The sequence below is a fragment of the Hippichthys cyanospilos genome, chromosome 8 (assembly GCF_059441005.1).
Source record: "Hippichthys cyanospilos isolate Australia breed blue-spotted pipefish chromosome 8, RoL_Hcya_1.0, whole genome shotgun sequence".
Lineage (NCBI taxonomy): Eukaryota > Metazoa > Chordata > Actinopteri > Syngnathiformes > Syngnathidae > Hippichthys > Hippichthys cyanospilos.
In genome coordinates this window covers 11,184,307-11,201,792 of record NC_142376.1, presented here as the reverse complement: position 1 = coordinate 11,201,792, position 17,486 = coordinate 11,184,307, and the positions used below count along the sequence as shown (strand labels likewise).

The following is a 17,486-nucleotide window of genomic DNA, read 5'->3' as shown; positions in this document are numbered from 1 at the left end:
GGGTAGGCTCCAGCTCCCCGCAACCCTGAACAGTGTAATTGGTGTCAAAAATGGACGGATGAGTTTCATCAGATGGAATTGAAGGTTGCTTTTTGTATGAGCCGAACCTGGATGTTTCAATTGCACAGAATCACAATTAGGTTTGAATCACTTATTACATAATTATAGTGTTATAAATTAATATGGCAATGCCACCTTTTCACGTTTGTGATGAAGTGAATGGCAGCATAGTTTAGCCAAGAGTTACATTTCTATTTGAGTCCATATGAGAGAGTTACATTTCTATTTGAGTCCAGCTGTATTTTTTTGATTGTAAATTGCAAATGTATACAATATTTCAAATTACATAATTGAATGAAAAGGGTTGCATCACAATCGTTTTCGAGAGAAATCTATGATAGGTAGGCTGATATTATAGAGTACAGGACAAAATTCAAAAACAGCCGATAATTTTGTTTTTCAAGCAAAAGCAGCAGTACAGTACTATATTGAATGAATATCGATTGAGTGTGTGTATGTGTGTGTCAATCCATACCTGGGCGGGAAAGATATTTCCAATTCATGCAGCCGATCCTTGAACACTGACAGTTCTTTGTCATACTCTAAAAGCTGTGGAGAGAGAAAAAAAAAACAACAACAAATAAAAGGATGCAGGGAAAGACAAGTGGCAGAAAAAAGTTCAATTATATTTAATCATCTTCAGCAAAGACAATTGAGCAATAAGCTATAGTATCCTGTATGGGTCATTATTAAGACTTTGGGTTTGCCTTGAGGAAACCCAGTGGGTGTTCACAATCCAGACAGGCAATGACAACTTACATTTTATCTTTGACAGCTTTTCTGATAAAAGAGCAGCAATGACACAAACTACTCAATAAGATGAAAATCCAATGGGGACTACTTTGATAGATTACTATCCATCCATTATCACTTTCACTTATCCCGTGCAGGGTCACTGGGACATGAAGCCTATCGTAGCTGACACGGGGCATGAGGCGGGGCACAGTTGCGGGCTTGACAAATAGCGACAGACTCTCAATCACGCACGCGTCTGGGCACTATTTACTGTGGATAGAAACGGGAAGAAATTCTCCACCGAAAAGCCAAAACTGAAGTTTGAACTCGATGCCTTGTTGCTGTGGGGCAAAAACGGTAACTTCCTAGCACTGTGCTGTCTGACTGATTGCAAGCTTAAGCCAAGTACAGCCATTACTTTGGCAAAGAGTGTGGAAAGTCCACCTCACACTCACAAATCAGCACAAAAAAAAAGATATTTAATATTCATGATCTTCAGCTTGCCTTTGATACAAGGAACAAGGAAACTGGCCGAATATCTTGTAGTTCAGTATCTACACACAAATGGCTGCCTCGGAGTTGAAGTCAAAACGTTTTTTCCTCCCAGTTCTAAAAGATTTCAAAGTATGTTTTTTTTAACCACACACTTAAAGTACATTTCAAAAGATTTTATGCCTTATTTTATTTATGCTTCATTCATTTAGGATTTGAACTGATCACCGATCGAGTAATAACACCCAAAAAAACACAAGTGAGGGCTAAATAATTGCCTACCCAATATTTGTTGTTTTGCACAAAAAAAAACTATTTGACCTGTTTCTAGTGTGTTGCATTATTAACGATGACAGCAGCAGAAAATGCCCATGAACAAGATTTTGTTTGCTCTAATGTCTTAATTTGAGGTCATTTGTGCTATTGATGGTCATAGATGTCAAAGATCCATTTTTACTGGGCTGCCATGTAAGCCAATCCATTTTAACTGGGCAGGTACTCAATGAGCTGTGTGGGAAAGGGGTTGCGTGGGAAACTTCAAGGCAATTATAGACGCCAAGGATACATTTTTACTGGGCTGGCAGTGAATGAGTTCATGACACAGTTGCTTGATCAGAAAATAGGTTCTTCATTCAAGCCAAAATCTCTGCCGATCTGATAAAGTCGATCAGATCTGTGTGAAGTTTGTAAACTCTAATTTCTAATTTTAAAGTCCGTAAAGCACATTAAACTGCTGGGCATCTGAATCAGAATAGTAGTTGTGCGAGTCAATATCATAATAATAATACTAATAATTATAATAGAAATACTACTACTACTACTACTACTACTACTAATAATAATAATAATAATGATGATGATGAACAGTAAGTCAAAATAATAATTGAATACCATTTTCTCAAAAATGTCAAAAACTGCCCTCAAATGAAAACTTTGGTCAATACTGCGCGTGCGTGCGTGTGTCGCCCTGTCCGACAAGGGGGTTCTCGCGCCACAGTGCCAGTCCATCTACACACTCTTCATTAATCATGTCTCCTCACCCAGCTGTACTCACTCGCTAGAGTGTACACACACACGTCCCCCAATTTACCCCCTTTTGCAAAAGCCATAAATCATTAGTGAAAAGTGCAATTAGCGGCTTCTTGTATACATTAATTATCTGGGAGATGAACAGGTAGCGATGGCACCTGCATGACTGCCTCCCTGAGAGACTGACAGCGATGTTTTCTTAGCAACCCTTGGAGGGCCTCGCTCAGGCCCGGCCTTTTCCTGTCGTATTGGAGGACATCGGCTTGAATAGGGGACGGTTGGTTTTGATGGTAAAAATGGGCTGTAGTACATTTTTCAGTGTAGGCAACAATTACTGTCTGACAATCTATGATGAGAAGCGTTTGACAGAAACCGAACACTCAAGGGGACATTAATGATATTACATTGGTGTATTACATGTGAGGCTACGTTGACATGTACAAGATGAAATATCAAATGAGATGACTTGGTGCGCGCATTGGAGGAAAGTGGAAACAAGGGTTGTAACATGAGAGAGTAACTATTGGCTAGCCTGACCAATTCCCGCTGTCTGCTGCCTATGATTGCGTGCGAAGTTCAAATCATCATCGAGTTGACACGTAAGCGTGAGTCTGACGTCTTCGCGGTGGCTCTCCGTGTTGGTGTTTGTGATTATGTGTCAGCCATGTAGAACAGTGGCCATTACTTGCAGCCGACGGGGCCTCCCAGTCGGAGTCTCTGCGGTTCAGGAGGGCAGATGTGCCGCATTCATCAAACTCACACCGTCGGGGTCAGAGGAGAGACTCACACACTGTGGATGAGGGATGGCAGAGCATGGGATGCAACCCCACGCTCCACTGTCCACCCTGTCCCACCATCCATCCGCGGCACGTGCGGATGTCAAAACCCAATCAAAATGGTGCGGCACACACTATTGTGCTTATATGAGCTAATAAAAATGCTAATGACCATGAATGCTAGAATATAAGAGGATTTTCTGAAAATTTGGGTGCTGGTCAACTCAAAATTTAGTCTGTCAAGAAACGTGTGAGTGAATCACAAATTTAAATGCTAAAACAAAGGCCTATGAAATGCTGACTGTGGAAGTTATGTGAGTTTATTGAAATAAGCAATTCTGTGAAGCTAGCAACTATCTATCTATCCAGACACACACATACATACATTTTTCCCAATTTTTTGTCATATTTGTAATTCTGTATATATAACATTGTACTTAAAAAAAAATCCAACTTTTGAAATCAATTAAGTATCGAGCTACCCAATCCAACCTACTTTCAAAGCTTGCAAATACATAACTAGGGCTGTCAAGAGACTTTAAAAAATTGAAACGAATTATCCGTGCTGAATTCACCTAATTACTGCTGCAATTTTAATCTTGCCTAAACATTTCTGAGAAAAACCTTCAACCCTTTTTTTTTTCCAATACATCGAGTTATTGTGGCAGATGATAAGATCACAAGAGGCCCGACTGAATACAAAAATAAGTTAAAGATTAAAAGTTAGACTGCAATGTGAAAAAACCCCCACAACATTTTGACTCTGACTGCAATCTGGCATTCTTAAACATATTGTTGTTATATGACTTTTGTATCATTCTAATATGAGATTGAGGGTAATGGGGTATAATACAAATACTTAAAGTGGTTGAAAGAGTTGATAAAGCAGCTGAGTAGCATATGGCTGTGTGTGCTTGCGATCCGTTCTAAGTGAATGTTGAGTAATTCATTCAGGTGAATGGACAAGACTGCATGCCAGAATTTCACACTACATTTAATCCAAGGTCAATTAAGCATAATGCTCTGCTGCTGTGGCGGGTGAGTGGTTTAAAAATCAGCTTATATTGGTTCAAGGCCTCTTGACATTATAAAGCCAACAGTAGTTTGTCAACCAGAAATGACCTTGGGAGTTGTGGAGGAGGCGATGCGAGATGATGCAGTACAATATCACACAGGGGGAAGATGAAGAAGTGTCTGGGTAAAAACTACCCTGTCAAGAGATGGAATTTCTGACTTTGCTCGGATGAAAAATCAGATCCTAAATCAGAGAGGTGGTGATAGGTGAGGCCCAAAGTTGAGGGGTAAGAAACGGGGATTATGAGGTGTTCGGCCCCCGACTGTCCCTCTCGGCTTGCCGGTGACTTGTCCGCCACCTGTAATTGTGCTTTGATTTAAATCTTGTCAAATATCCTATGTGACAACACCTGCTGCCGTTAAAAGCCATCAATAAATGTTGGGGTGAAAGGTCATTTAATTTGATTTTTACACCTCATACTTGGCTTTCATTGCATGGGCAATATTTTTCCTTCTTTTTATGGGACCTTCATTATTTGGTGTGCAAAAGCAATAAACCGACTGACAGAAAGGTGGCCGATTGGTACAAGGAGGAGACCAAAGCAAACAAAGCTGAAATCTACAGTGAGCTGCACTGCTGAACTTTCATTTCCATGATAACTGAATTATGCGTTAAAGAAGTTACTGTAGACACATGTCAGGAAAAGGACACCAATTCCACAGTTTAGGTCAGCGCACGCGAAGAAATGCCTTTGGGTAACTCAGATTAAAGTATATTAGGCATATTATACATTTACACGATCGCTGTAGAGAGGCTGGCTGAATCAGATACTCAAGGACCAAACTGACAAAATGTTTCATTTAATGTACCTATTTTGAAGTTGTCCCGGACAGCGCGTCGCGGCAGGATGACTTGACTAGTCTTTCTGCCCCGACTGTTGTTCCCAAATCCCGATACAAATAACACAAAGTTGTCCAATCGGCAATTTAGAGCGCTAACTAAAGGTTGCCAGTTTTTACCAGTGGCTCGGGCTCCGTTATAGCTTGGTCTATCATAAAAAAAGCCGCTAGCAAGCAGCGCTCGGTTGCTTCATATAGGCTGACATGATAGACGTAAATCGCTCCGCACAGTTTGATGCTGAAAGCCTGACACAGTTCCAAATCATCCAAACAAATAATTCTGGCTCACATGTGCTTTTGTCAGCTGTCACATTCATCTAATAGACCAGGGGTGTCTAACTTATTTTCATCATGGGCCGCATTGTAGGTGTAGTTTCTGTCAGAGGGTCGAAATACATTTTAAGTGTGTTTGTCACACTCTTACCTAGTTTTTAAATCAGAGGCCAGTAAAAACTGTTCAAAAGACAGTTCAGGAATAAAAACTTGCAAATTTGGTATTGTGGCCAGAAACTGGAAGTCAAATCAGCATTTTGCGGGCCACATAAAATGATGTGGCGAGCCAGATCTGGATCCTGGACCCTGAGTTTGACACCTGCATCATAGACCAAACTTTATGGGTAGACATTTAGAGGAGGAAGAAAAGTGCCGCTAAGCACAGTCTATGATAAATAAAAAAGGTTAATTATTTAAAAAAAAATCCATGATTATAAATAATATATGTTATATATAATATACAGTATATAATAAATATTATATAATATATAATAGTTGGTTAAATAGTTAGTTAAATAGTTAGTTAAATATTATATAATATATAATATTATTTAATCTTGTATTTATAATGATTTTTCGCGGAAAAGAAAAATAAATGTATATACTTTTGCCCGACTTGACGATATTTGATTTGAAATTTCTGTGAGATATCTGAATACCCAGTCCCTACCCAATGCTGAAGTCCTAAGGGGAGCATGATTTATTCTTTAAATAATTTTCTTTTTAAATGTTTCTTTCAAGTTAAAGGGCTCTCTATGCTTTAGATTAATAGTGCAGGCAATGCTGGCAGCATGAAAAAGAGAAGCAGGTCAAACAGCGAGGTTCATCACTTACTAGCACTACCACACACCACCTCTCTTGATCCCCCATCTGCCGACGCCACACTGATAAAGTTACAATAAAGAGATACTGAAACAGAATCAATGAGCATGGGGGTGTGGGGGTGTAGTTGTGCGTAGAAAGTATGTGGACACTGCACACGTGCGCCTATACAGCACAAGCATGAACAAAACGCAGACATACACACACACGCAGACGAAAAAACACACACTTCCATCTCTCCGCTGGAGCAGAGCCCCGTCGTGCCCCTTGAGCCTGGAAAATTTAATCTTCCCAAATACTCATCAGGGCTCTCCATCGTCCTGCCGTGACAGCGCTGGGGATAATTAATTATACAATTTCGATGGGAATATCGACTAAACAAACCTATTAATCATAGCAAAAGTCAATAGGCATGGACACATTCAATCATGTCCCAGCCAATGATTACTCCTCTCAAAATACAATAATTATTTTCAAGAGCTGCCTCGAATTAAATTTCTGTCAAGCTGGTACAAGTCTTACAGTTGATGAAGGGCGCAATGATTTTTTTCCCTTCCCTTTTTCAACTCGAGGAGGGATATTTATCCATTTAGAAAGGTAGTATGTTTTATAAGGATCATAACATGCTGTGTTTAACTAGACCATCAGATTATCTCTGAAGCCCCTATTATGTCGTCTATCTTGTCTGACTTGGCCAAGGAGGAGGAGGAAAGAGCAGACTCCGCTTAGCCAGCTATGATTCTTGCACATTTCTACTTAACTAATTGAATTGTTTCTTCTAGCTATTTTGTATGCAAAAAAACCTCTCTTATACTGCTTTGTGTGCATGTTTACCCTTCATTTTGTTGCCATTTCGTAAAGACAAGATTTGATTTGAGCAGCATAAACATACGGTAGGTAATCCACAATACACCTTTTATGTATAGACTTAGACAATGTAATGGAATCCACTTAAATATTCTGCCCCTTTCTAACCTAATTTGCACTGGTGGTAGTTTGGTCTAGTTCAGTAGCATGTGCTTTTCTTAGTGATTACCAAAGTAAAAGTTGAAAATGACCAAACGAATCACTCCCAAATAGGATGGCTTACCATTGTAATGATCACAAAAACATTTTGCAGTATTGTGACAAATGTCACACTTTTAAGTGATGGGGTTCTGTAAATGTACAATTTTCTGTGCTATCATAGTATTGTCTGACTATAAAAAAAACACACACACACACACACACACAATATAACCAATTCCGCATTTAAAAGCGGCATACACAACAGTAAAAACTGATGTCCTTAGAATGTAGTGAAAATCAATGTGAAGTGTGTTCAATGGCAGACACAGCTATTATACGTTGGGGAGAGAAAGTCCATATGGTCAATAAAAGAAATTAAACCTGTAATAAGCGACTTGGAATGAAGAAATGATTGAGTGTGAATGAATATACAAAAGGTTAAGAGGCATTTCGGTGACTTACCGAGGTCCCATTGTTTTCCCGAAAAACGTCTTGGTTGACATAACTAAAAAGCTTCTTTTCAAGCTGAAGGACGACCTGAATGGGTGGCAAGAGGGAGATGGACCTCTGATTAATACCATTACTAATGGGAAGAGCACTTGGTAATTAGAGCACTAATGAACAGCGCTGTGCTGCAGTGTTAAGCAGTTAATTCTACACGCGTCTATAATATCAAATCACACTGCATGTTAAACCTAACCATAATAATTGTGGACATTTAACATACTGCCTATTACGAGGCAATGAAAAAATACTTATATTGTTAATTAAGTTCAATGACACTACATTTGAACGGGCAGATGTGTAAATTTCAAATACCTTACCTTTCTGTCATTATCACTTTCTCTAAATATTAGCTTGTCGACTTCATTGGTGTCCGTGGTTCTTACTGTCTGCATGGTGGTGGTGGAACACAGAGTCTGAAGGTGAAAAAGGAAGAAATAAAGCAATCTATACTTAGTGTTCAAATGGACAGCATAAGTCTATTAAGCGAAAACGCTTTAACTATCATACCAAACAAACTACATATACTCAGAGTCTCACAGTTGGATTCGATTCTGATTTTGGTGTCTACCATTTGATTCTGAATTTATTTTGGAATCAAAATGATTATGGATTCAAAATGATTTGATCAACAATGATTTCTGCTTTCATGTATAGATCCCCAAAAGAATTGTTCTGATCTTCTGTAGCCTGCTTTGCAAGACAAAATGGCAAAATATGTGTCTTTCTTCTACACACATATTCATTATGGAATGGAATTAAGTCAAATAAAGTAATTTCACCCCTATCATTCTTCTTCACATGTCAGCTATTACAGATTAAAAGAAAGCCTAAATTGTTTAGACATTTACAGTTATTACAGTTTAATGCACAGATGGACCTTTTTTCTTTCTGAGTTGAAAATGTCCGACTGCATTTGAATGCACCGCGGAGTTAGCGGCTAGCATTAATGCTGGAGACTTGTGGCATATTGTAAAATGAATGCATAATTGTCCTGCGGTTTCTTAGCAATTCAATTAGCAATTGAATATGAGTTTTTTAAAGGCGGTGAGTTGATGTTGGAAAAATGGTAATGAGATGACATTAAAAACGAAGTTGTGAAGAGAAGCTAATCCTAGCTGGTTGCAAACACAGCAGCAAAGGTCAATTTAAAAGCCTGCTAGGGCCATTGCATTGTCATCAATGTATTATTTGCTGTGTTTATTTTGTAGAATGCAGTTTGCGCTGGCTCTTTCTTGGCAGGAATCTGATTTGTATAATTTTTTTAAAACAAAAAATCAATTTTGGGACATTTTATATCGATTCTGAATGATTTTTTTATACTTTCGTAGGTCGATTTTTTGTCAAAGCTCAACTACATTCGGCAGTTTTCTAGGTGACCATTGCAGTCTGGTGACAAGCAATTACATCAATGAAGAAATCCAACACTAAACATCTCTTAACAGCATTTGACTGATTTTAAAGAACCTTTCCACATATGATCACCTCACTGTCCTTTCTCTTTGACTGGAGCAATATACTGACCCCATGGACTGTGTATATGGTTAAATTCCCCTTTGTGAACTCTTTTAACATTTAGTTAAACATTCGACCATCTGTGTTTGAAGACAGTTGAATGAGGTAATCCCTGAGCTAGTGGTTCCCATACCACACAGCAGACATTGGATGAGCTGATTGAAATTCAAAGCACAGATTAGATAATCGGGTCAAGCCAATATAGCGAACAGAAAAGGCCTTTTGTAGTAAAACGTTCCAAATTGGTCTAGTTTTGGCCATTAAGAAATGTCCCGACTGGCACACAAGATTAGGCCTAATACAGGGAAGGGGAATAACTTGCCTGGCGCATCACTTCAATTTGCCACGTCTGTTTTGGTATAACCACAATCGCATATTTATGAACCTCGAATAATTCGCTCCATCTTTCACTCATTTAGGCAATCAAAATGCAAGGTCAATATGGTCATATGGCGGCCAAATGCTAATACGCTTAAGTGCGCTTAAGCAGCTTTGTGCAATGAATGGGCCAAAGAAGAAACTAGTGAGATGGGCAAGAGATACTTTTCCTGTCAAAAAGTCATTGTTCTATCATCCACGGAAAATCCTCTTTTTCCACTTTTCCTAAGCATCTAATGCACAATTAGTGCATATGGTTGTATACACATCAAACAATGATAATCTAAAAAGGTCTTAAAGGCTTAGAATATGCATGACAACAATATAGGATGAAGTCACTAAAATTACTTTTGAAAGTTCTGTAAAATTTCCATGTATTACTCGATGAAAACTGTGAATTTGCATTTTATATTTTATTTTTGGAGCAGTTAAAAATTTGTAATTTGTAAAAATTACCACAAAATTAATTTGTTACATTACATTTGTTTTAATAGCATATTTATTAAGAGAGATTACAGGTCAAATGTGCTTGTTGTTTAACTTAGAGATCTGTCTTAATAATAGTATTCCAAAGGGAAAATGATCTTTTGATTATTTTATTAATTAATCATATTAATCCAGACAATGTGCAGAATTTCAAGCCAGTAATATATGTTTTAGTGTTGCTTGAACTAACCCATTAGGTTTATAAAAAGTGCCTCCATATTGCAACTTCTTTACGCCAAAGAGTTGTTTTTTAATGTATTATGTTGGACTGGAAACTTCAAACCAGTCACATTTTTTGGGGTAGGAATAAAAGGCCCCATGTTAACTCATTCACTGCCAGCCTAGTTAAAATGGATTTGTGACTTATTTTGCTGTCAATGGCAGTTAAGTGAAAATTTAACTTTGACGACTACATCTGTCAATGGCAGTGAATGATCTAATAATTTCTTCTTGCATTTCTTTGGTGATTGGTAGAGATTTATGTGAAATGTGAAATCACCAAAGCAATTTTTGCCCTTTAAACAGCTACTGTTGGTGTGTGAAACTCATTCAAAAAAAAATGTTGCACTACAAGTTTGTATGCAGAAGTTAGGGGTATGATAGAGTTTAAGCGGAGTGAGGCAGCAAATAGATACTGGCTGAGTCTCTATTCTAACTCGAGTGTCCCATATCAGAGGATTTGGCTCTCCATAGACCAAGACTAGACAAGAAACTTTCTCAATTGTGCCATAACAGTACAGTGGGAAAAAGTCAGGATGAGTTGGGCAATTTTTAAACTGATCAGTACATTGAAAAGCACATGTTGAGGTACAGACATTTTTATTGATCACCAAAAGTGATATAACAAAAACAAGGGAGGATATCTTCACTCATAAGGACATTTTATCAGATCCTGCAGAGTGACTGGGCATTGCATTGCTGCATTATGTGTCACAGGTCAACAATGAGTGTTTGTAGAGGGCCAGAAGCTGGGGGCTGGGATGGGAGGTCGCAGAGAAAGGCGCTGGCTTTATGCATCAATGGAGGATAATCTCATGACTGTCGCAGGAGGAAGCGGCTGTTTAAAGGAGCTCTCTATTCCAGCTGCTCCTTTTAGTGGAGAGGTTAAAGCAATCTGCCTCACTTCAAAGACCAAAGGACCCCCCCCCCCCCCCCCCCCCCCCCCACACACACACACACACACACACACACACACACACACACACGCCTTCTGTCTCCAGTCCTTCCAGCAGATGGAGGTGAACCACTATGCCCAACTTAAATAGTGAGAAATCCACCCACAACATATTTGGCAGTTAATGGGAGCTATCTACTCAGAATTCTGTAGAATTACAAAACATAGCAAGTTTCATTTATTATTTATTTTTTTGGGAGGGTGAACCTGCAGTAAGTGAAATTGCTCAGGGTTTTTTGTTAAACAAACAAACAAAAAAATTCACACAGTCCTGCCTTAGCCTGTTGCAGGTTTAGTTTGAGTTCTATTTTGTGCTCCTTCTTTATTTGCCTATTGTACTGTGCTCGCTGACTCTTTTGTGAACAGCTGTTATGTCAAACTGCCCCCAGGGGACATATAGTTTTAATTGTCTTTAATTGAATACTGTTAATATATTGTGGTTAAGTACCCACCCATGCATGCGAGCAGGTACACATACACACGTACATGTATACCATAGATAGGCTGTAGAAATTATAGTGCTGTCAGGAGATAAAAAATGAACAGATTAATTCATTAAGACCTGTAATTAATTGATCTCATTAATCTTTTTTTAATCTCACCTTTGAAACAAAAACCCTCCCAAATAAATTTGATAAATTGTGTTATTGTGCCTATGAAAAGATTTATACCGGACAACAACAAAAAAGTGGCTTTATTTTTCATTCACTGTTGCTGCAGTCCAGGCAGGGTGCTTTGCATTTATGAAGTGGACTAAACCTTTGCAGCTTCTATGATAAGCAAACTACTGACAAATAAGGCATGTCACTCTACCTTCATCAAAGGTGCCTGAGTGTTTTATGAAGTTTAATGAACCATTCATCAGAGCTATGAACTCAAACATACACTTCCATTTTAATGTCTTCTTTCTGTTTCTAAATTTGCCCACCCACACACAAAAACGTTATGAAAAAAGCAATGACAGCCAATCAGTGTCCAATTCAGGATGGGAACGACCTTTGTTTCCCAACCCCAAGCAACTTAAACAAAAGAAGCACAATGCATCAAATGGTATTCAATCAGCGTCCATAAAGTAGAAAGTTATAGAGCAAAAATTAGATTAATGTGATTAAAAAAATAAGGCTTTAACTATGATGGTAATTACCTGATCACTACCCATATGTTGATTTGACACCCCTATATATTATAATATTGTGATGGTAAAAATAAAAATCACATATGTATGCTCTGAAAGCCTTGCTATGAACTTTATTTGAATACAGGAAGATATATCACCTCAACATTTTTTCACATTAGGCAATCATATCTTTCATATCTGCAAGACCCCAATTAATGTATATAAAATGATTAAAATAACAAATATTCATAGTTTTACAACAATTCTCTAAAGATTTTAAGTAATCCCCCTCTGGCAGAGATATTTCCCCCTGCATTCTTTGCACACAGTGTAATTATCCATCGACAATACTGAGAGTCTTTTGACATCTCTTTATTGTCGTCTCCCCTAGTTCAAGTCTTCTGTTTGCTTTTGCAGCACCCACCGAATGGGAGAGGTAAAACGGCAGCTTCTAAATAAGGTTTTCATGATAATTAACCTGCAATACAGTTGATGAATGCTATCAAACCTTATAGTAAATTTTCAGCGAACATGTTGATGATCCTCCACAAACAAGCGCAAAAGGATTGTTAGTTATAAATACTTCTGCGATGGTTTTAGACAAGTGGTATGCAATAAAGCTAATGATTGGTTCTCATCATCTTCCATTTTTCTACAAAAGTGAGAATAACCCAATGATGTCCTATTTAGCGCATGTCTAAAACAGCTCATTTCAGTTGGAAAATTGTGTACGAGACCATGCAGCAGGATAGAAAAGAAGAGTGGACAATGAGCTAACTATTCATTCTTCATCACTGAAGGGTTCCCCTTTTTGTCAGCAAGGGCAGTGTCATTGTCAGAATACACAATTATTTCCTGGCTGCCACGCATGGAGGTTGCCAGCTAAGTAAACGTGTGCCAGCCCCGTTGGCAGGTTCAACGTGAATTGCTTAGCACCCTGATCACTTTTCTTCCATTTGCCATCGTTCATCATACCAATTCTGCATGCATGATTGCTATGTCTGCCCGAGTGGGGTAGAAGGGGGCCCTTCAAATTGGGTAACAACAAATTTGGCCTTCTGCTTTACAGCTAGCTATTACACCGAAAAGCCAGTAAATCAGTCGCAACTCCCCACCCAATGTGACTGGACACAAGCCAGAGTCATCCACTCTTCCCTCCCGCGGCCGGCTAATTTAATGCTTCCAAACAAAGATTAATCACTGACAAACAGAACAGGATTGCGATTCAAAATGGAGGTGAGGTGAGAGTGGACACATTATCAACGGCGGCGTTAGCCTGTGGGTGACCCGCCGATCAACTGTTGACCCTCGCGAGGCTACCCGGCGTCGGTCTTAACAGCAAGTGACGCAGAAACTCTCAAGTCTTCCTGTGAATCCACTGGACTGTGTAATGATGAGTTTTGTTGGCGGTGCGTGCACCGTAGGAGGTCTTCTAACCTGCCACGCCCTCGTCAAAATCGAGCTTGGAGAGGTAAAAGGGCATGCGAGGTAGTGATAATGTGCCCTATTTATCTTGTGCATTATAACATCTGGGAAACTTCTCTAAAAACAATGGCATGCATTGAGGGCTGCCATTCGGGTTTTACCTTCAGAAACCAGCCAAAAGCATTTGTCCTCTTGGAATAGATAATAGACAGGCCACAAATCATTCAAGACAACAGGACGAAGGGGTTTGTGAGTGTGTGAGAGAGAAACCCAATGCATGTCTATGTTTTGTGTGTATGTGTGTCTGTGTGTGTGTTCCCCCCTGGTATTTAACTTCTCTGCTGGCCCATTCTACAGGGCCCCGCAGGACAAATTGCCCAGCATGGATGTCTTTGAGAAGCAGTGCAGCGCGCAGAGAAAGAGACAGGGCTGAAACACAGGGAACAGGCCCATAAAAATTCATCACTTTGACCCCGACGACCTCCTGCGACTGTGGGGGTTCACGCACACACACTGGCATAAAGACGCACAAGCCAACCAAACTTACACTCAACGTTACTAACCACTATTCGAAAACCTTCTCCACACACTTTCCTGCACTCTTGAGTTAACCCTGTCCTATAAGATAAGTGAAATCCCAAATGTAGAAAGCCTCTCCTTCAGACATTCAGTGACAAACACAATAGCCATGGAAAAGCTTTCTACACAGGAAAAGGCCACCAGATGCTTCATTGTGACTCTGTCTCTGTGTAAAGTAGTCGCAGTAAAAGGAGGGTGGGTCTTCTTCTGTGGCGCATTAGCCCCAGTAAGAGGAGGTCATTGTCTCAAAACTGGGCTCTTGACACATTACGGCCACCTGTACAAAGAAAAGCTAATGAGAGATTTAATTTGAGATACCTCCCCTGACATGTATAGTCAGCATTTTGAAACCAACCATGGCAGATGTCTCCAAGACTGTTTAACGTACCCACTTCCTTTAACCTCACAATCACGCCGCACACGCACTGATTACTCAATAGCCACCCTAATGCAACCATTTCAATGCATTAAGCTGCGTTTGTGGTGTTTATGAAATCAGACATTGTTATCCAAAGGAAAACTGTCATTTCAGGCTGGGCGCGAAAGGGGAAGAAAATAATACAATACATTTATTTTTGGTTTCTTTGGAAATTACAATTTATAAAACGATTATTCACTGATTTCAAAACGTTGTATTCAACTACAAAACTGCCACCACAGCATCATGCACATTCATTTGGCACACTGAAGATTTTATTCTCAAACGCTATTCTTTGTGGGGTTTGTCCTTGTTTTTTTTTTGTTTTTTTTACAAAATGACCTCATTAAAATATGCATAATTCAAGCGCTTGCATTTTCATTCCACTCCATCCATACCTTTTCTGCCTTACAGCTTTGTACACATGTATTTTTAACGGGCTAATGTGGAAATGTCTGTTGATGTGAAGAATCCTTCAAATCTGATCCTTAAAAAAAACTTGAAAGAACAACTACAAATTAGATATGTATAAGACAATACTAATATAATATCGATTAAAAAAAAAGAAAAAACAGCTGGCAGCTCCTGCTGTACGCACATTGGTCTCTTAGGTGCATTGTGGTGCCAGGCATACATGAAGTACACTTACGATTAGATAAGGTGAACAGAAAAAGAAGGCTTTGTTTGATTTTTATAAAATGTGATTTTGGTCCAAGAGACAAATTTGCCTGCTGAAACAGCATATTTGAGTTAGCATGGTTTGTTAAAAAGTATTCAGTAGGAACAGCAGCTGTATTAGGTTATATGTACAGAGGACTCGTTTCAGCCCTAATTTAAATAAACAATGAGCATATTTTCTGTGTTATGTTTTCGTAACAAATCCAACTAGGATGTCGTTAAACTCCTCGAAGAAGGCTAAGAGGCGGGGGAATCGCACAGCATCACACACTAGTGATACACTTTCAGCCATATTACCCAGCCCTAAATGCTCTTTTAAAAAGAACATTTGTTCCGTTAATGAGAAAACAAATTCACGTCCAACTCTGCCATGGCCATTGAATCACATTTAAATATAGCCAACAGAATCACTATTGATGGAGTATAAACACTTACTAAGCACTTAAAAAACATTGCACTCATTTAATTTACCTATCCCACCATAGCTCTAGCTAGGAATCAATTAAAGGAAACAGATAGTGAGGTAATCTGTTGCTGCTGAGTCAATTACTGGATATCGAAGAGGCACTCAGTGATTAGTGATTATCCAATAAGAATGCAGAGTCTGGTGGGTTCATTACTCGGGCCATCAACAAAGAATGGGGATGGAACAAATACTAAAGGAACGGAAAAGGAAAAGTTTACTACTTGCCTTTATCGGCAAGACAGACAAAGCGTAGATTGTTTATGCTTATGTATTCACTCTGTTCAACTGTGATTTTACAAAATAAAGCGCAGGAAGATTTTGCCCTCAGCTTCCCGCAATTATTATCTGGTTTCAAATAGGCAGGTGACCAGATTTTTTTGTGAGCATTAAGAGGCGAAGATCTCAGTAAGACATACAAGAACGTGCGCACACACAAAGAACATTGATTCATTTGAGCACCACCCTTTAATTTGTTTGCATCATTTCATTTTAATGACAGGCTTGCCCACCAGGGCGAGGAAAGCGGTATAATTCAGTCAAGGAAAAGGGAAAGAGGAAGGTACTGGAAGAGGGGTGGGGTGATGACACTGCACCACAGAGCGCTAGGCAACCATCTAGTGGGTGGGCTTTGTGATACATTTTACCAATTTTTCATGCCCATCCCTCTTGATGTGACCCCACTCAGGGCCTTTTATGCGGCTGACAGCTCCGCGCAGGAAAACATGCTGCCGCTCTGATAGCATGAAATCGGGAACAAAGACCCCCAGGGAGAGGAGAAGGGGGCCACTGAGGCCCACTGTGCTCCGGTCCCGCCTGGCTCTGGCCACAAACAGATGTTAGGCCAGCCCAGACTCTCTCAGACCCCCGAAAGAGGAGGCCCTTTAGGGAGAAATGGGCCTGAAATGCATTGTTTTGGGCACCCACTAAGACAAAAATGGGAGCAGATCCCTAAAAGGGCCGGTCAATATGTCCATCACTGATAAATCACACGAGGAGGACTAAAAGCCCATGAATTCTAATGTGGCCCTTAATGGGCCCTCTTAAATATGATGGGATGGTTGTGAGCAGGTGTGAGCGGAGCTTAGTAACTTAATGTCAGTGGGCCGAGCTGTTTAAAAGCTCATGGTGCCAACGCTGAGTTTACAGCTGTAAAACAATGAGCCCTTCCAGAGAAGCACCACTGATGAAGATGACATTAAGTACACACAGAGAAACAAAGTTAATAGGATGATCAATTCGAGTTTGACAATAAAAGACAATTTATTCATTACTCATCATTGTCCTCTTTCACTTTGCAAAGGCTTGAATTCAAGCCATTAAAACACCATGAGGTAAATGTTTTGCTCAAGTGAATAGGAATCGGGACTGACTTGTTGAGTGAGCAACCATGTGTAGCTTCTCTTTTACAGACGGCTCTTTGCATATGCATGGAGCAAATTCAAATGAATACAATGCTGGAGACTGCAAAAGGGACGCCGTGTGCACATAGTTATGCATAAACTCCACAGTCAACAGATTATCTTGGCAACATCTCAAAAATGTAGTTTTACAAAAACTGAAGAATGCGTTTGATAAATACCTTGTTGTATTTGTTTTTTGTTTTTTTTTTAAACAAAGTTCACAGGGCAATGTGACCC

General features: G+C 39.4%; 1 protein-coding gene across 2 annotated transcripts in view; it reads right to left on the bottom strand.

The window, feature by feature from the left end:
• The window catches only part of inpp5a (inositol polyphosphate-5-phosphatase A), a 131,002-nt gene that overhangs the window by 21,297 nt on the left and 92,219 nt on the right, over nucleotides 1–17,486 (bottom strand). For both annotated transcript variants that reach the window (XM_088421475.1, XM_088421474.1), the window contains exons 10-12: nucleotides 7,934–8,029; nucleotides 7,572–7,646; nucleotides 536–609 (exon numbers count right to left, since the gene is read on the bottom strand). In XM_088421475.1, coding sequence (XP_088277601.1) covers nucleotides 536–609; nucleotides 7,572–7,646; nucleotides 7,934–8,029 — 245 coding nt within the window. The remainder of the gene's footprint in view (nucleotides 1–535; nucleotides 610–7,571; nucleotides 7,647–7,933; nucleotides 8,030–17,486) is intronic.